At 48.5% G+C, this 17475-nt stretch overlaps 1 protein-coding gene across 4 annotated transcripts in view; it reads left to right on the top strand.

Annotated features, from left to right (window-relative positions):
* Nucleotides 1-17475, top strand: part of LOC144132309 (BTB/POZ domain-containing protein KCTD3) — a 175348-nt gene that overhangs the window by 14793 nt on the left and 143080 nt on the right. Inside the window, exon 1 of one of the 4 annotated variants that reach the window (XM_077664624.1) lies at nucleotides 2318-2486. The exons of the other annotated variants lie outside the window; for them this stretch is intronic. Within the exon in view, the coding sequence (XP_077520750.1) occupies nucleotides 2428-2486 (59 nt within the window). The 5' untranslated portion in view covers nucleotides 2318-2427. Of the gene's footprint in view, nucleotides 1-2317; nucleotides 2487-17475 lie in introns of those variants that run through there. 4 annotated transcript variants of the gene reach the window in all.

Genomic DNA, 17475 nt, shown 5'->3' with positions numbered 1-17475 from the left:
ACCCGACACCCAGGACGACTTGCAACGCAAGAGCTAGGACGTCCGACTTGGAAGTAGTTATCGACGGCCGGAAAGTTATCGATCTAGTCGACACAGGAGCCGATTACTCGGTGATGAATGGAACATTCGCTGCGCAGCTGAGGAAACTTATGACCGCTTGGTATGGCCCACAAATTCGCACCGCAGGTGGCCACCTCATTACGCCATCAGGACGATACACAGCGTGAGTGACTGTCAAAGGACACACCTATCCTGCCACCTTGGTTGTGCTACGGCAATGTTCCCGCGAAGTGATCTTGGGCATGGAATTCCTTTATCCATGCCAGGTGATCATCGACCTGCGATCCAAGCTGATCACCGAAGGACCAGCGCACAAAAACAACGGACAGAGTAGAAGAAGGACGACGTAGACAGAAGTGCTGTCTATGAATCAGCGCTTCTGTCTACGTCGTCCTTCTTGTACTCTGTCCGTTGTACTCTGTCTTGTACTCTGTCCTTCGGACTTCATGGATAACCAACTAGCCCAACAGCAAGTGTTGCTAAAGCTGATCATGCTTTTGACGGACGAGGCCATCCTTTCAATGAGAACTCTGGAAAATCACGTTACCCTGAGTGTCCTGGAGAAAGAAGTGAGCGTCCCATCCCGTTCAAGCGTCATCGTAAACGTAGGCGCCACGAAAGCCATTAGCGCTGAAGCCATCATCGAGGGGAACATGCAGTTGCTTTTAGACCGAGGAATCAGCATCGCAAGAGTCATCGCACATTTCCGCAATGGCCAGGCCGAAGTACTGCTGATGAACTTCAGCAAAGAATACAGGCACATTCACAGAGGAATGACTATTGCTTTCTTCCATGAAATATCGGACACACGAGACTCCTTCACCCTCTCTGACCCATCTGCAATAGATCCGCCTGACCAAGAGAACTCACCCACTTTCGGCATCTACCCAGCCCTGCCCCGGAGCAGACAAGACAAGATCCGCAATCTGCTTCGAAGCTACAGCGAGTGTTTTCCGTCATCGCCGAAGGTCTGGCAAGCGTCAATTGCCAAGCATCGCATTAGAGAGTTATAGCATATCGTTACCGTGTTTACGTTACCGTTTACCGGGCCCGGCAAGCGACGTCTGCGCATGCGCCGTCACTTATCGGTCTGCAAACACTTTACGGAATCCCTTTTAGTGTTGGGGAGAGTTAGTGTTCGCTTGTAAACAAGCATGGCGGCGCCCTGCACGGCCTGTTCGGACCAAACACAGCACCGCCGCCGCGTTCGGCGCCATTTCTCGCCATACATGAAGGCATTCACTTTTAATTTGCAAACTCTCACTCATATGTTGAGGTTTGAGTAACAACTAGGCCATGTTTTTGAGATTATTTGCTGATTTTTGAGCAGTTAAGCCTGACTATATGTCGTGTACATAGCCAAATAACGACTACACTGCAGCTCTTCAGTTTTGTGCTCGATTTAACATTTTTCTATATTTTCATGATTTTTTTCCTCGAAAAAAAAATACTGGTAATTCTCTTTGTATATTCATCAGCAATTTCAGAATATAAAAAAGTTTCTCCGGCGCAGTGTTGCCGCGCTTTAACTTACTGCCACTAGATGGCGCCACAGTGTTCACATCCAAACACATAAAGAAGCAACGTTGCGGCACGGCGAACAGGTGTCGTAGTTGTGCTTTTTTTTACAGCGCTCGCAACGCAACGTGCGCTGTGTATGCAAGCTTACTGAGGTCTACATAGTGAAATTGTCTACTGGCCAGGGTAGGCAAAGGTGTCTAGCTTCACGGGCACATTTGAAAAGCCGCTGGGCCGGCTGTTAGCTGAAGTGTAGTCGGTACGTCTTTATATGCAGAGAAAAAGATTTTTAAAGTGTAGCATTTCACTTCATAGAAATGATTGCAATGCATCCGTATTTTTTTATCATTAAAAGCTGGGCATCTGCCATCATCATCACTCGTTTTAGCCCTACGGTAACTTGTTACGGGAGAGACGGTTCGCTAAAACGTCTTCTGGCGTGCGCCGCGGTAACCGGAAAATCCGGCGTCCGGTAACACGGTAAACGGTAACGTAAGCACGGTAACGATATGCTATAACTCTCTATTATAACTGACCAGCACGCCCGACCTCTCCTTCAAGGCCCCTACCACGTGTCGCCGCGCGAACAAGCCATCCAGGACCAAGTGGAAGAAATGCTTTGCGACAACGTCATCCAGCCTTTAAGCAGTCCATGGCCGGCACTGGTTGTTCTAGTGAGAAAGAAAGATGGCACACTTCGATTCTGTTTTGATTACCGCCGCTTGAACAACATAACAAAGAAGGATGTTTACCCCCTCTGCTGCATCAACGAGACACTGGACCGGCTCTGCAACGCCAAGTATTTCTCATCGATAGACCTCAAGAGCGGTTACTGGCAAATTAAGGTCTATGAAAGAGATCGCGAGAAGACCGCATTCATCACTCCGGATGGGTTCTTCGAGTTCAAGGTGATGCCATTTGGTCTCTGTTCCGCACCAGCGATGTTTTAGTGAGTAATGGATACAGTGCTGGCAGGCCTGAAGTGTCAGATTTGTCTAGCATATTCAGATAATGTCATTGTCAGTTCCCGTTGAGAGTTCCCAATCTTCCCAATAAGGGAAGATCGAGTGATGATTTTATACTACTGGTACTGATTTTGTAGTCGCACTTTTGAAGATATAAAGCGAGCAGCGCAGTTCTGAACAGATTCTAAAGAATTTATGAGGTAAGTCTGATGTGGACACCTAATTGTGCATGCGTATTATAGCTTGGTTGCTGACTTTATGGAGGACTATAGTAGCTGTGTAGTTGCTATATATATCTTCCAGTATTTTGACATAAGGCTCTTCTACCCCCTGATTATGCAATGCCTGTATGACTGCTGAGGTTTCCACCGAGTTGAATGCTTTCTTGTAATCAATGAAAGCTATATATAGAGGTTGGTTATATTCTGCGCATTTCTCTATCACCTGATTGATAGTGTGAATATGATCTATTGTGGAATATCCTTTACGAAAGCCTGCCTGATCATAAGTCTAACGTTGCCCTGACTCTATTAGCGATTACCTTAGTAAATACTTTGTAGGCAACGGATAGTAAGCTGATCGGCCTGTAATTTTTCAAGTCCTTGGCGTCTCCCTTCTTATGAATTAAGATAATGTTCGCATTCTTCCAAGCTTCTGGTACAGTCGAGGTCATAAGGCATTGCGTATACAGGGTGGCTAGTTTTTCTAGCACGATGTCCCCTCCATCCTTCAACAGATCTGCTGTTACCTGATCCTCCCCAGCTGCTTTTCCCCTTTTGATTGCTTCTAAGGCTTTCTTTACTTCATCTTTCGTTACTGGCGGGATGACACATTGCTGTGCACTGCTGTCTTTCTCATTAACGCTCTGATTACATTGGCTACTGTACAGGTCTGTGTAGAACTCTTCGGCTACGTTAACTATCTTATCCATATTGCTAATGACATTGCCCTGCTTGTCTCTTAATGCATACATCTGGTTTTTACCTATGCCTAGTTTCCTCTTCACTGTTTTTAGGCTACCTCCGTTCTTTATAGCATGCTCAATTCTCTCCATATTAAACTTACTTATGTCGGCTACCTTGCGCTTATTTATTAACTTTGATAGCTCCGTTAGTTCTATTCTATCGGTAGGGTTAGATGCCCTCATGTTTTGGCGCTTCTTAATCAGATCTTTCGTCACCTGAGAGAGCTTCCCGGTATCCTTTCGAACTGTCCTACCGCCTACTTCTACTGCGCAGTCCGTAATTATTGATGTCAGATTATCGTGCATTGAATGAACATCAAGATCATCTTCCTCAGTTAAAGCCGAATATCTGTTTTGCAGTGCTATCCTAAACTCCTGTGCTTTCCCTCTTACGGCTAACTCGTTAATGGTCTTCTTCCCTAGCTTCTTCCGTTCCCTCTTCAAGTCTAAGCTAATTCTAGACCTTACCATTCTGTGGTCGCTACAACGCACCTTTCCGAGGGCGGCCACATCCTGAATGATGCCAGGTTTAGCGCATAGTATGAAGTCGATTTCATTTTTAATCTCACCATTGGGGCTCTTCCAGGTCCACTTTCTGTTTTCTCGTTTGCGGAGGAAGGTATTCATGAAGTCAGCAATATAAAGTCAGCTATAAAATTCCAATAAGGAAGGGCGTCAGGCAAGGAGACACGATCTCGCCAATGCTGTTCACCGCATGTTTACAGGAGGTATTTCGAGGCCTGAATTGGGAACAGTTGGGAATAAGAATAAATGGAGAATACCTAAATAATCTGCGATTTGCTGATGACATTGCCTTGCTGAGTCACTCAGGAGGTGAACTGCAAATCATGATCAATGAGTTAGACAGGCAGAGCAGATCGATGGGTCTAAAAATTAACATGCAGAATACCAAGGTAATGTTCAACAGCCTAGCAAGGGAACAACAGTTCACAATTGGCAGCGAGAGCCTAGAAATTGTGGCGGAATACGTCTACTTAGGGCAGGTAGTGACAGCTGATCCGGATCATGAGAGTGAGATAACTAGAAGGATAAGAATGGGGTGGAGCACATATGGCATATTCTCGCAGATCATGAGTGGCAGTTTACCAATTTCCCTCAAGAGGAAAGTGTGCAACAGCATAATCTTACCGGTACTCACCTACGGGGCAGAAACGTGGAGGCTAACGAAAAGAGTTCAGCTTTAGTTAAGGACAACGGAGCGAGCCATGGAAAGAAAAATTATAGGTGTAATGTTAAGAGATCGGAAGCGGGCAGAGTGGGTGAGGGAACAAACACGGGCTAATGACATCCTAGTCGAAATCAAGAGAAAGAAATGGGCTTGGGCAGGGCATGCAATGCGAAGGCAAGATAACCGCTGGTCCTTAAGGGTAACGGAGTGGATTCCAAGAGAAAGTAAGCGTAGCAGTGGGCGGCAGAAGGTTAGGTGGGCGGATGAGATTAAGAAGTTTGCAGGCAAAGGGTGGATGCAGCTGGCAAAGGATAGGGTTAATTGGAGAGACATGGGAGAGGCCTTTGCCCTGCAGTGGGTGTAGTAAGGCTGATGATCATGATGATGATTATAGCTTGGATCATACGTAGGTTTCATATGCCAGTTTATCGACGGAATGTCTAACGCATCATTTGAAAGAAGGTGTCCAATTTGGTGTCCAAAGCCCTTGATTAAAACCTGTTTTGTGAGGAGGTGGCAGTGGTAAAAAAATGTGTCATTTTGAAAAGGTGTGCAGAATGGATCTAATCGAGTGCTACTTAGGGTCTGGTGGAGTGAGCTGCTTGGGCAGTTCACTGGAACAGTGCAGCCATGGTTGTCACAAGGGGGAGTAGCTGGAGCTCCTTGAGAGAGGCCATTATCCTGCGTGGTTTTTGCACGTCGATTTTTGCAAGCTGACTTTACCTCATGCCCTCCATGTGCAGTTCGTAAAGTGCTGGTTTTTGTGATGCAGTGCAAACTCTTGGGCCTTGTCTCAGGCACTTGGCCTCTTGCTTTTGTGTGCACTGCTGAGCTCGCAACCATCTCGCTGCTGGTGTGTGCCTGCTTCATGCCTCAGGCCACCAAGGCTGTGTGTCTAAAACCTCTGTCTTCTTGCCACAAAGCCCTTTATGTCCACACAGCCTCCTTTTGTGTGAGGCACGACAAAAACATATCCTTGCTTGTTAATCTGGCCACGGCAGAAACTGTGCTTGAACTTTGGACATTGCGTGGGCAATCCATTGGCCCTGTCACAGGATGTTCCATTGCACCTACAAGAGAATGACTGTCAAGGGCCAAGGCAAAAATCTGGGCTGGTCACAATTGAAGCGTAGCCCCACCTTTGTTCCCGAAACACTGGCACTGCTTGAAGGGCTCCTCTGCCGATATCGCTCTTGTGTCCTGTCCATGCCTGAGGCTTTGAAGCAACACATTTTGTTCATCATCAGATCAGCACAGGTGATCGTCCCACCATTCACAACTCCTCAGAGAGGTGGAAAATGCAAGCAAAAGTTAAACGACACGCTACAGTAGGGCATCATTATTTCCTTGGCTAACGTGTGCTACTGGTGGCAAAGAGACAAGGCACTATTTGTTTTTTTTATTATTATATTAAGTGAAACACTGTCATAAAATGCCATGTTCTGCCTTTACCACTGCTGTACAGATCCTTTGACTTGCTGCAAGGCTCAATTTTTTACCACGTTGCTCTTGAGGTCTGGTTATTGGCAGGTGTCACTAAGCCGTGCTGGGCTGAACAAACTGCCTTTGCCTGTGCTGAACAGTTCATTTCAGTTTGACCGCTTGCTGTTAAACTTGCACAGTGCTCCTGTTGCATTCCAGCACCTCACGGACAGACTTCACACTCAGTACCTCCTCGTAAGAGGAGTCCAGAAGCATTTTGTTGCTTCACATATGGATGTACAGCTGTTCTTCCCTGTGTAGTCAACGTTATTTGATCCTTCTGCCGCAAGAAGGCAGGTCTCCAGCAAGGCTGTTCAACATCCATGTTAGGGCCAGGCTTTGCAATCCGGAAAGAGCGGCAATTTTAGGCTGTGACCTATGCAGGAAGCGACTGCCTGTTGTAGAACACTTTGCACATGGCAACCCGGTTCTTCTGCAGCAACTGCTGCGTCAGTTTGATGGGGAGTAAAAATTGTTGCCAAGGTATGGGGGTGTCTTTTAAGTTGAGAGACAACTCACCCCATTACTTACCAACTGTCGAAAATCCCAGAACCCTTCAAGAATTCATGCCTGTTCACAGTGTCCTCTCCAGCCCTGTTCTTGCAGATCAAGCGGTACTTGGAGTGCCACCAGGGCTTAAACATGATTGCAAAATCAGGATGGGAGAGTGCAGTGCCTATCTTGGTGCAATTGTTCTGAAGGAAAAAAAAGGTACATGAGGTGTTATGTTATTTGCAATGTTGAGATAGGACATTCTTCTGCTGGCTGTTGCAGTTGTAGTAAAAAATTGTCATTGTGAACGAAGAATTGTAATGTGATTGAGAATTGATGATAGGTGTACGATGACTAGTTTCTCGGGGGAAGGCTGTTCCGGTCACTTTAATTTACTGTTGCTTAGCTATATTTTGCGGTGTTGTTGGGAATCTTTGTTGCTTGACAGTGCAGGAGCCTCACACATACATGATTTAATTATGTGTGCTCAGTTTGGTGGTCTCTCCGACTCTTACTTTGCTGGCTCAGAATGGGCAGTGTTGGATATCAAAACTTGAGTTGCTGTATGGGCTCCCTACACATTGGCAGGGTTATGGGTTTGTTTTACATAGACCACTCGCAATCACTTGGCATCCATGCATTGCAGTGAAGCCAAATCCTCTGCATCTCTTGACTGCTGCCGGAATCCTGTTGTTTACTTTCTGTTCTCATGCTTTGTGGGCGGTGTTTTAGTGCGCTAACGCTTAAGCCTCCGGAAACCTTCTGGCAGGTGGCCTACCTTCTGCGGTTGACAGGTAGCAACCTGCCTTTCAGGTTACGGGCAACCTGCCCAGGTGTATGTACAAATATAGGTCGCCCCGTTTAGCTTGCATCCGGTTACATGGTTACTACGCAGTTAACAGGTGTTTCCCGCTGTGGGCAGGCTGTGATGACATCACAAGGTCATGTGACCTAGGTAACAGGTGGGCCACCTGCTTTTCTGCTCACAGCAGTGCTTATGCCGTCGGATCTTCTGCAGAACAGAAGTCGTGACTGATGTGCATGCACACGACGACTGTAACAAACATTGTGTTATTTCTGGGGGTGTAACTGTTTTGTTTCAATTAGTTTTCACCTTCTTTCTTTCATAGCCATTTTCCACTGCCATTAGTTTTCATCTTTTCTGAAATATTATTAACTGCCTGTCATTTCCCATTGACACATTGTGCAATTATATGTGTCACTGCATATTTTTATGAGCAATGGGCACAGTGCGAGGAGCACATAAGTTAAGAGACCGCTCAAATGTGACTTTTTTGCGGCCACCTCTGTGGGATGAAGTAGCAACAGCTTCATGTAGCTCACAGTAGAGTCCTGTTGGTGGTTTTGGAAGTTTTGAACTGATATTGACTCAGACCAGGGGCCGAATCCACGAAACAGTTCGCTTTGGAACCAGTTCACTTTGCCGCTACGTATTTTTGACGTAGACATGGGTGGGACGAGCCTTGTTGGGTACCAAGGGGAAACCGCAGGCCAAGCGGCGATCACGCGACCTTTTTTGGTGTGTTCGCGAGAGAATGGCACTTCCGTCCTCATTAAATAAGGCATCTAAATTTGTGTGCACTTAGGTACCGTGAGAGTTGTACTTATTACCAACTGAGAGTTTTACTTATTATTTGTATTTTCTTTCCTGTATGCTTACTTGCCGTTTTATTTTATTTTCATATTCATGTTATGATCCTGTGATTAACATATATGACACCCTGTATACCATCCTGATGCTGCTGTCAAGTCATTGTAGGGTGCGTCGACCCCTGTCAAGCCTTCTCTCTGGCTTTTTGTCGACGCACCCAACATCCTCAAGATGTTGAATAAATTGAATTGAATTGAATTGAAAGTTGGACTAGTTGGTGAACATGCATGCAGAAAAAACAGTCCTCGTAAACAGAAGCGGGAGGAAGACACGCATGGACTAAGTATTACTAGGAATATCACAGAATATTTACACTGGACCTAATGAAAGATAATACAGACTAGCAGGAGACAGCACCCAACCCAAAGTAATGCGCCATTGCAGTTCATGTAGCATCCACGAATTGCGTCTTGCTGTCCACTACAGATGACTGGCTGCCAACTTCGCTACTTAGCCGCCATGATGGCACAGTGGTTATGGTGCTCGGCTGCCGACCCGAAATGCATGGGTTCGATCCGACCGCGGCAGTCACGTTTCAATGGAAGTGGAATGACAGATACCCGCATACTTTGTAATGTCACTGCACGCTAAAGAACCACAGGTGGTCAAAATTATCCAGAGCCCTCCACTACAATGTCCCTCATAGCCTGAGTAGCTTTGGGACGTTTAACTGATGATATTGCCATACTACTGACTCCTATAATGGCGCCGTATTGCGGCTAAACTGTATTACCTGGCAGTTGGCAAGCCTTGAGCCATCTCGGGGCTTGATACCTCCTTGTCTTCATCTCTCGAGCTGCCTGCTGCCTTGCGCGTTGCACGTACAAATAAACGAGCCCTGCGTACGTCAACCGTTTCTCGGTGACATATTTAGTGGAAGTGCTGGGTAACAATCCATGTACGCTGACCTCGAGGACACCTTTGACGTCAGCTCTCAACGCGTGGCTACAACACCAGTCGGCAAGGCGAGCCACCGCCTGCGAGTCCTACAACCCGAGTTCGGCCAACTCACAAGATTAGCAAGGGCCTTGTTGTCCACTACGGCTAGCCAGACAAGTCAGCTTTCTGGGAATGCCCCGCCGTTCGTCCTTCACACACCTCGGTCACCCCCATCATTCCACGGAGAGAGGTTTGAGGACGTCGAAGACTGGTCGGCCAGCTTTGACTGTGTGGCGGGCTTCAACGAGTGGGACGGCGAGCGCAAATTGCGGAACGTGTACTTCACATTACAGGACTCGGCCAAGACGTAATATGAGAACTACGAATCTTCCTTCACTAACTGGGAGATCTTTCGCCGAAAGCTTTTAGCCACGTTCAACACCAGCAAACGAAAGGAGAAGGCTGAAATCGCCTTGCAATCGTGGTTTCAGCAGCCGAACGAGAGCGTTGCCATGTTCATCGAGGACATGACGCGACTCTTCAGTCACGCCGACCCTATTATGCCCAAGGACAAGAAGGTACACCACTTAATGCGCGGCGTCAAAGAGCAATGGTTTGCCAGACTGGCACGTGACCCGCCAAGAATGGTGGCCGACGTTGCCAAGGAGGCAACAAGCATGAAGCGTTCTCCGCAAGAACGGGGCGTGCACTACGGCCGTTAGGCTAGTGTAGCAGTCGCTCACCACTGCACGCCCACGTCGCTACCCACTGAGGAGCTTCAAGAGCTTGTGAGAAGCCAGGTGCGCGAAGAACTCGAGAAACTTCTCTTCGAAGCTCCACAGGCCAGCGTCGCTGCCATACCGGACGTGGTCAGAGATGAAGTCCGGCGAGCTGTTCAGTCACCACCAGCTCCAGCTCCACAGCTGGCGCCTTATGTGATGACATACAGTCAAGCACTACAAAGTTGTCCTGAGCTAGTGAGACAAGCCTTTTTTCCCGTCACTCCTGTGCCTTCACTGCGGCACCCAACTGCAGCTGTACCCGTCGTACCGCAGGAGCCCCAGTCCACCATGAGCAAAGCGTGCGTTTGGCGTACGCCAAACATTGGGCCGCTCTGCTACCACTCTGGGGAGCCCGGCCACATCCTCTGCCACTGCCCCAGCGCAGAATGGCCTTAAGGGGTTTTCACCTGACGCACCTCGACCACGCTACGGAGAACGGCCACGGGACATCGATCAGTATCTGTCCGATAACGTGCAGCCAACGGCCTTGTGGCGACGCCAGTCCCGGTCGCCATCCCCAAGGTGGTTTTCTTCGCCAAGCCGGCCGTCTTTTTCTAGCCAGCTCAGAGGCGCGTCCCCACATCGGGAAAACTGAAGACGGCGTCTCCAGGGGGTAGGGCCGCCTTTGTTGGATCAAGTCAAGAGCCTCCACCCGACGATTCACGGCTACAATCCGACCGACGACAACCTCACCCGACGACCTCAATGACAACGACGTGCTGTGACCGACTGGTGTCTGCCGAAATCTCAGTAATCGCTGATAATCGCGATGGGACCGCACTTGTGGATACCGGCGCTGATTTTTCAGTAATGAGCAGTCGGTTAGCCACGGCCCTCAGAAATGTTCTGACCCCTTGGTCTGGACCACATATCCACACCGCCGGCGGCCATGTGGTTACGCCAATTGGCATCTGCATATCACGAATCCAGATCCACGGTGCTACTTTCTCTGGTTGCTTTGCTGTGCTGCCTGAGTGCTCCAAAGACCTGATACTTGGTTTGGATTTCCTTCGGGAGTACGGTGCTGTCATCAACCTTCAGGAGCTGGTCGTGTCATTTTCCGCTCAACCCCCTGTTGACGGCGATCCCAAGCCACAGGGGACTAAGTTACGCGTCTTTGACGACCATGTTTTAATCCCGTAAGAGCTAGCATGTTTGTTACCGTAGGTTGCGACAACATCACTGGAACTCGTGGCATCGCTGAAACCAACATGTCGCTTCTCCTTGGTCGGCAAGTCTGTGTTGCTCGCGGAATTGTTGAGCTGAACAATGGCCGAACCGAGCTCTTGGTAACCAATTTTGGCTGTGAACCTCAGTGTTTGCCTGGGAGAACAATTATTGCGTATTTCGAAGAACTCAGCGAATTTTGCGGAACAGCACGCTTTTTCTGAAGCCTCGGTATCTGTGGAGGCACCGACCGCTTCCATAAAAACTGACGTGAACCCGAACCTCCCGTCTAATCAGAAGCGCTGCCTCGAAACGTTATCCAGTCTTTCTGTGACTGCTTCGCCTCAACCTCTAAGGTTAGGCAGACACCGCTCACAAAGCAACTAATTATAGTCGACGCCAACCAGCGGCCGTTATGGCAGCCTCCTTACCGGATCTCTTCGAAGGAGCGTGATGCCATTCATCGCCAAGTTCAAGAAATGCTCCAGGATCGACAAGTCCATGGGCGTCGCCTGTTGTTCTGGTGGTAAAGAAAGATGGAACCCTACGGTTCTGCGTTGATTACCAACGTTTAAAGAAAGTCACAAAAAAAGGATGTTTATCCTCTGCCGCGCATTGATAACTCCCTGGATTGGCTGCGCCATGCCAAGTACTTCTCATCGCTAGATTTACGCAGCGGCTAATGGCAAATCGAGGTGGACAAACGTGACCGGGAAAAGACCGCCTTTATTACACCGGATGGTCTGTACGAATTCCGGGTGCTCCTTTTCGGCCTGTGCTCGGCTCCTGCAACCTTCCAGCGGATGATTGATACCGTTCTTGCCGATCTGAAATGGCAGTCCTGTCTCATGTACTTGGATGACGTTCTCATCTTCTCTGATACGTTCGAAGAGCACCTGAGACTCCTGCGCGCTGCGTTCGAAGCAATTCGGTCGGCCGGTCTTTCCCTGAAACCCGAAAAGTGTCACTTCGCTTTCGAAGAGTTGAAGTTTCTGGGCCACATCGTGAGTGCTAAAGGGGTTAGCCCCGACCCCGATAAGACAGCCGCCGTGGCTGCTTTTCCTGTGCCCACCGATAAGCGAAGCGTGCGCCGCTTTCTGGGTCTCTGCGTCTATTATCGGCATTTTGTGCAGGACTTTACCCAGATCGCTAAGCTCCTCACCCGCCTCACGAAAGATTCAGAACCGTTCTTCTGGGGTCTGGAGCAACAGAAGGCCTTGGAAGACCTCCGAACTCGTCTCCAAAGTACGCCCATCTTTGGACACTTCGACGAGTCAGCAGCCACTGAACTTCACACAGATGCCAGCAACATCGGCCTCGGTGCGGTCCTTGTGTAGTGGCAGGATGGTCTCGAACGCGTAATCGCATACGCGAGCCACACCTTGTCACGATCTGAGGCAAACTATTCCACCACCGAAAAAGAATGCCTGGCCATTGTGTGGGCAGTGACCAAATTTCGCCCGTACTTATATGGCCGCCCTTTCAGGGTCCTCAGTGACCACCACTCGCTGTGTTGGCTGGTGAACCTCAAAGATCCCTCGGGACGGCTTGCGCGCTGGAGCCTTCGACTTCAGGAATTCGATGTCACCATCGTCTACAAGTCTGGTAGGAAGCACAGTGATGCCGACTGTTTGTCTCGTGCTCTTATTGAGGACCCCCGAGCTGACCCCGACGACGATTCAGTTCTTCTTGGCGCCATCTCTACGTTTGTTCTGATTCAACACCAAAGAGACGACAGTGAGCTACGGCCCTCATTGAGTATCTGGAAGGAAGCACTCAGGCTCCCCCACGAATGTTCTCACGCGGACTGTCGTCATTCTGTTTACGCGATGCTGTTTATCTGCTCATCATGCCTATGGCTCTTCACGAAGTCCTGCAGGCGTGCCATGATGACCCATCTTCTGGTCACCTGGGTTTTTGTCGAACTTCGGCACGAATAAGGCAAAAGTACTACTGGCCCAGTGTTGCTGCAGTTGTGAAGCATTACGTAAGCACTTGCCGCGAGTGGCAGTGTCGCAAGACGCCGCCGACTAAGCCAGCCGGCCTACTGCATCCTATTGATCCGCCTCAGGTCCCCTTCCATCAAGTCGGCGTGGACTTACTCGGCCCATTTCCGGAGTCCTCACTGGGTAACCGCTACATTGTGGTCGCCACCAGCTACCTCAGCCGATACTGTGAAACTAAACCCCTTCCCCGTGGTACCGCTGACGAAATTGCGAACTTTTTTAGCCAAAACATTGTGCTTCGTCACGGTGCACCCACCATTGTTTTAACTGGCAGGGGAACAGCGTTCACCTCAGCCCTTACGCAGGAGGTTATGTGCCTGAGCGGCACCAGTCACTGCAAGACAACCGCTTACCACTCTCAAACCAACGGCCTCACCGAACGGCTCAAGACGATCGCCGACATGATTTCCATGTATGTCGATGTGGACCACTGGAACTGGGACGCCATACTCCCTTATGTCACATTTTCCTATAATACTGCAGTCCAGGAAACGACACGCTTCACTCCATTTCGTTTAGTGCATGGTCGCGAAGCCACAACCATGCTGGATGCAGTGCTGCTTTCAGCTAGCGCTACCCCCCTCTGTTATGGGTGCTGCCCAATTTGTTCGTTGCGCTGAGGCCGCCCGCCAACTCGCTCGACAGCACATCCACCACCAGCAAGTTCACGACGCTCAGCGATACAACCTCCGCCACCGAAATGTACGTTACCTTCCCGGCGAACAAGTCTGGGTGTGGAGCCCAATCCGCATGCGGGGACGCTCTGAGAAGCTTCTACGCAGATGCTTTGGCCCCTACGAGGTGCTCCACCAGCTCAGTGAAATCACCTACAAAGTTCTTCCCCAGGGAACCGTTCGCTCTTCTAGACGGTCGACCTCCGAAGTTGCCCACGTCGCCCGGATGAAGCCGTACCACGCCAGCTAGACCCTCGCGCGTGTCTTCACCGTACGCCAGACACATGCGACTACCGTTGTTGTCCTGCCTCCCATTACTGCCGCACTGAGTCAGTGTCTTTCGAAGAGGGGGAGTAATGCCACACTACTGACCCCTATAGTGACGCCATATCGCGGCTAAACTGTGTTACCTGGCAGTTGGCAAGCCTTGAGCCATGCTGCCTTGCACATTCCAACAGCGTCTTGCACATGTAAGTAAACGAGCCCTGCGTACGTCAATCGTTTCTCGGTGACAATATATACCTCTATCAGCTAGCGAGTGAAACTTATCCTCATGGTAATAAAAAATGCTAGTTTTGGCTGCAAGCGTGCGGCATTCCTTTTTTTACGTACTTCTGAGACTAATGTTAACACAACTGATCCAGGTAAAGTTTACTCCAAGAAAACGGGAGCTCATTTACAACCACGCAAACGCAGGGTGCCTACCTTGTCTCATGTTTAACTTGGCAAAGAAAGGGAGTATGGCTCAGAGAAAAGCAGCAGCGTTGCATAATAAAGGCTTCATTTTGACTCAACCAACTGACCAAGAAGGCGCGGCTCTGGCAAGAGACCACTGATAAGTAGAACGATGTGCACTCTTGCTATCACCGCAGTGGAACAGCGAAAGTTCTTGAAGAAAACCTATAATGCGTGCCACGACAAACCGTTCATGATGATGCAGAGCTGAATGACAGCGCTCTCTTAGCCGTTCCTCACTCAGCAAGCACGCGTGGTGATACTAAGAGAGGCGCAAGCAGATCCTCAACAGCACCTTCTGTCAATTTCTGCATGTATCACAGGTATAAGCCAGCTCTGTGCCCAATGTCCTCCTGCTAGCGTCCACTCGGTAGACTGGGGTCACAAAAAACCGAAGCGCACGGATGATATTTCTTTCTCATCATCACGGCCTGAGTTGGTCCTCTAGTTCAGCGGATCGCTGGCATGCTAATTCCTTCGAAAGCATGATATGCCGCCTAAAACTATCATCAGGCATGTCGGAGGGTCCTCACATATATGTTCGGCCGCCGGTAACGATCACTCAACAGTGCACACATCAAGGAGGCAAACGGAGGAACCACATTTACATTGAAGCGAACACCAGTGTCTCGGTTCCACGGATGGCCGGCGCGCTGGTTCGCTTTCACTTGATTGACAGCTCGTGTGAGGTGTATGAAAACCCCGGTCCCGCCTCCACGAGATGTCGTCACGCCGGCGGTGACGACATGCGACCAATTGCGCATGGCGGCACGGCAATCAGCGGGGAAGCGAATCAGTTCCAAAGCAAACCATCTCGTGGATTCGGCCTCAGGCATGGTTATTCTGTCTTCATCTGGACGCACCAGATTGACCAAATAAGTTGTCAACAGTTTTGTTGATGGACTCACTGTTGCCATTGTTGACACGTGCAAGAAATGACGGTGAATTTGCATTGTTAGGCCAAATGTGAATTAGGTGCACTAGCACTCTGTGGCCATTGTTTAGCATTGCGGTTATGCTTTGTTTTTCGTGATATTGCTATGTGGTTAAAGTGGTATATCTATATCAAGTGTATTCTGTGTGTTGTGTGTGTTTACATGGTATGGATGAAGAATAGTAGATGCATGACACAATGTTTGTAACAGTTGTTCTGTGCATGCATATCAGTCATGGCTCCTGCTCTGCAGAAAATCTGGTGGCAAAAGCAGCATTGTGAGCAGAAAAGCAGGCAGCCCACATGCTACCTAGGTCACTTGGCCTTGTGATGTCATCACAGTCAGGTGGCAAACACGTGCTAACCAGAGGACCTGAATGACAAATGGCTTTTTCTATGAATTGGGGCTTGAATGAAAAAAACAAAGCCACTATGACTGTCTGCCACTGAAAATTTTAAGGAATTGGGCCAGGTATCTGCTTCCATAGTGGCTCCATGAACTGCGAGCTCATCTGAGTTCTGCTGGGCTAAATGCGAGAGGTCAGCCTGAACGCCACATATGAATTGGAAGAATCAGATGCCAGGATGAAGTGGGCAAAGGAACACATGAGGTAGACAGGTGAGCAATGGAAAAGAGGGACCTTGTCAGACGAATCCAAGCTTGGGTTTTTTTTTAAGCAGTGAGAGTCGGTATGTACGTCATCGCAAACGTGTCATTGCAGCATTGAGTAAAAGTTAACGAATTTCCAGGATTTTACCACTGTGACATCCCTTCATTACAGTGGAAGGTTTATCAAGAAAAAAGTGATTAGAGCTTAATTAATTTAGGTAATTATGTTAAATTCCGAAGGTCGATAATACCCAGGTGCATACAGTAAATTGGTAGCAAAATCAAAACTTCTTCATTCCCTATCAGTGTAGCATTACGACCACTAATTCTGGCCTGTTCTGTTGTAATGCTCAGCATATCAAATGTGCTAAAGACTAAAAATTATTCAATTTTTACGCTGTATCGCATTTGATATGCTAGGCATTACAGTGTTAAAGATAGGAGGCAGAAACATAATGGCTATGGGTGCTGTATTTCAAGTTGTGGAAGTGGTCCCCTCCCCCCAAGCTCAGTGTGCTATAGGGTGGAAGAAGTTCGCAAGGTAATTGTCGAGAAGGTTACGCTTCGATCGGAGCTCAAGAATTTTGGCCATGGTTGTGTGTTTCACTATGGCATCCCTCATAGCCTGAGTCGCTTTGGGACGTTAAACATCCATAAACCATAAGCATGGTACAAGGCCCCCCCTCCAAACCTTTTGGCCGCCATCTTAAATTTAATGATAGTCATCGGAACATGCAAGGGCTCACTCCACCATGGGCCCGTTGTGGATTTTCAGGCCATGTGACAAGCACTCATCAGCCAGTAGTTCACGGTTACCTTCAAATTTTAGGTGGGATTTTGCACTGGTAATCATCATACGGGAATGAATTTGGTACTTTCCTTACATTTTTATTTTTTATCTCTTTTTCAGAGGAGTTAAATCTGTCTGAGATATTTATGCACTGAATGGATCGTTATAAAGAAATGAATGCTGCTAGGCTGCAGGGAAAAAAAGTAGCAGTTCAGAAATAAAAATTCTTATTTGGTGCATCTCCCCACCTTCTTTATGTCACTAACTATGGCCAAGTCAAGCACTTGTAGCAGCAGAACTACATCATTGGATGATGTGTGGGCTGGCCATTTGCTAAATCTTCTTTTTTAACACGACAGTGGTATGGGTTCCATTCAGTGGAGAAGCCGGCCTAGTTGGCGTTGTCGCCAGTGTGTGCAGAAAAACCGGACTGGTCGAGAAGGTCGTGACATTGTGCATGGAGCTGTGTAGTAAAAAGGGATTAAAACTAGAAGGTCACCACATGACCCAACCTCACTAGGACATATAAGTATCTACGCTGAAAAGAAGCCTCGGG

Source organism: Amblyomma americanum, chromosome 5, assembly GCF_052857255.1.
Source record: "Amblyomma americanum isolate KBUSLIRL-KWMA chromosome 5, ASM5285725v1, whole genome shotgun sequence".
Taxonomy (NCBI): Eukaryota; Metazoa; Arthropoda; class Arachnida; order Ixodida; family Ixodidae; genus Amblyomma; species Amblyomma americanum.
Note: the sequence above shows the minus strand (reverse complement) of the source record. Positions and strands in the feature narration are given on the sequence as shown.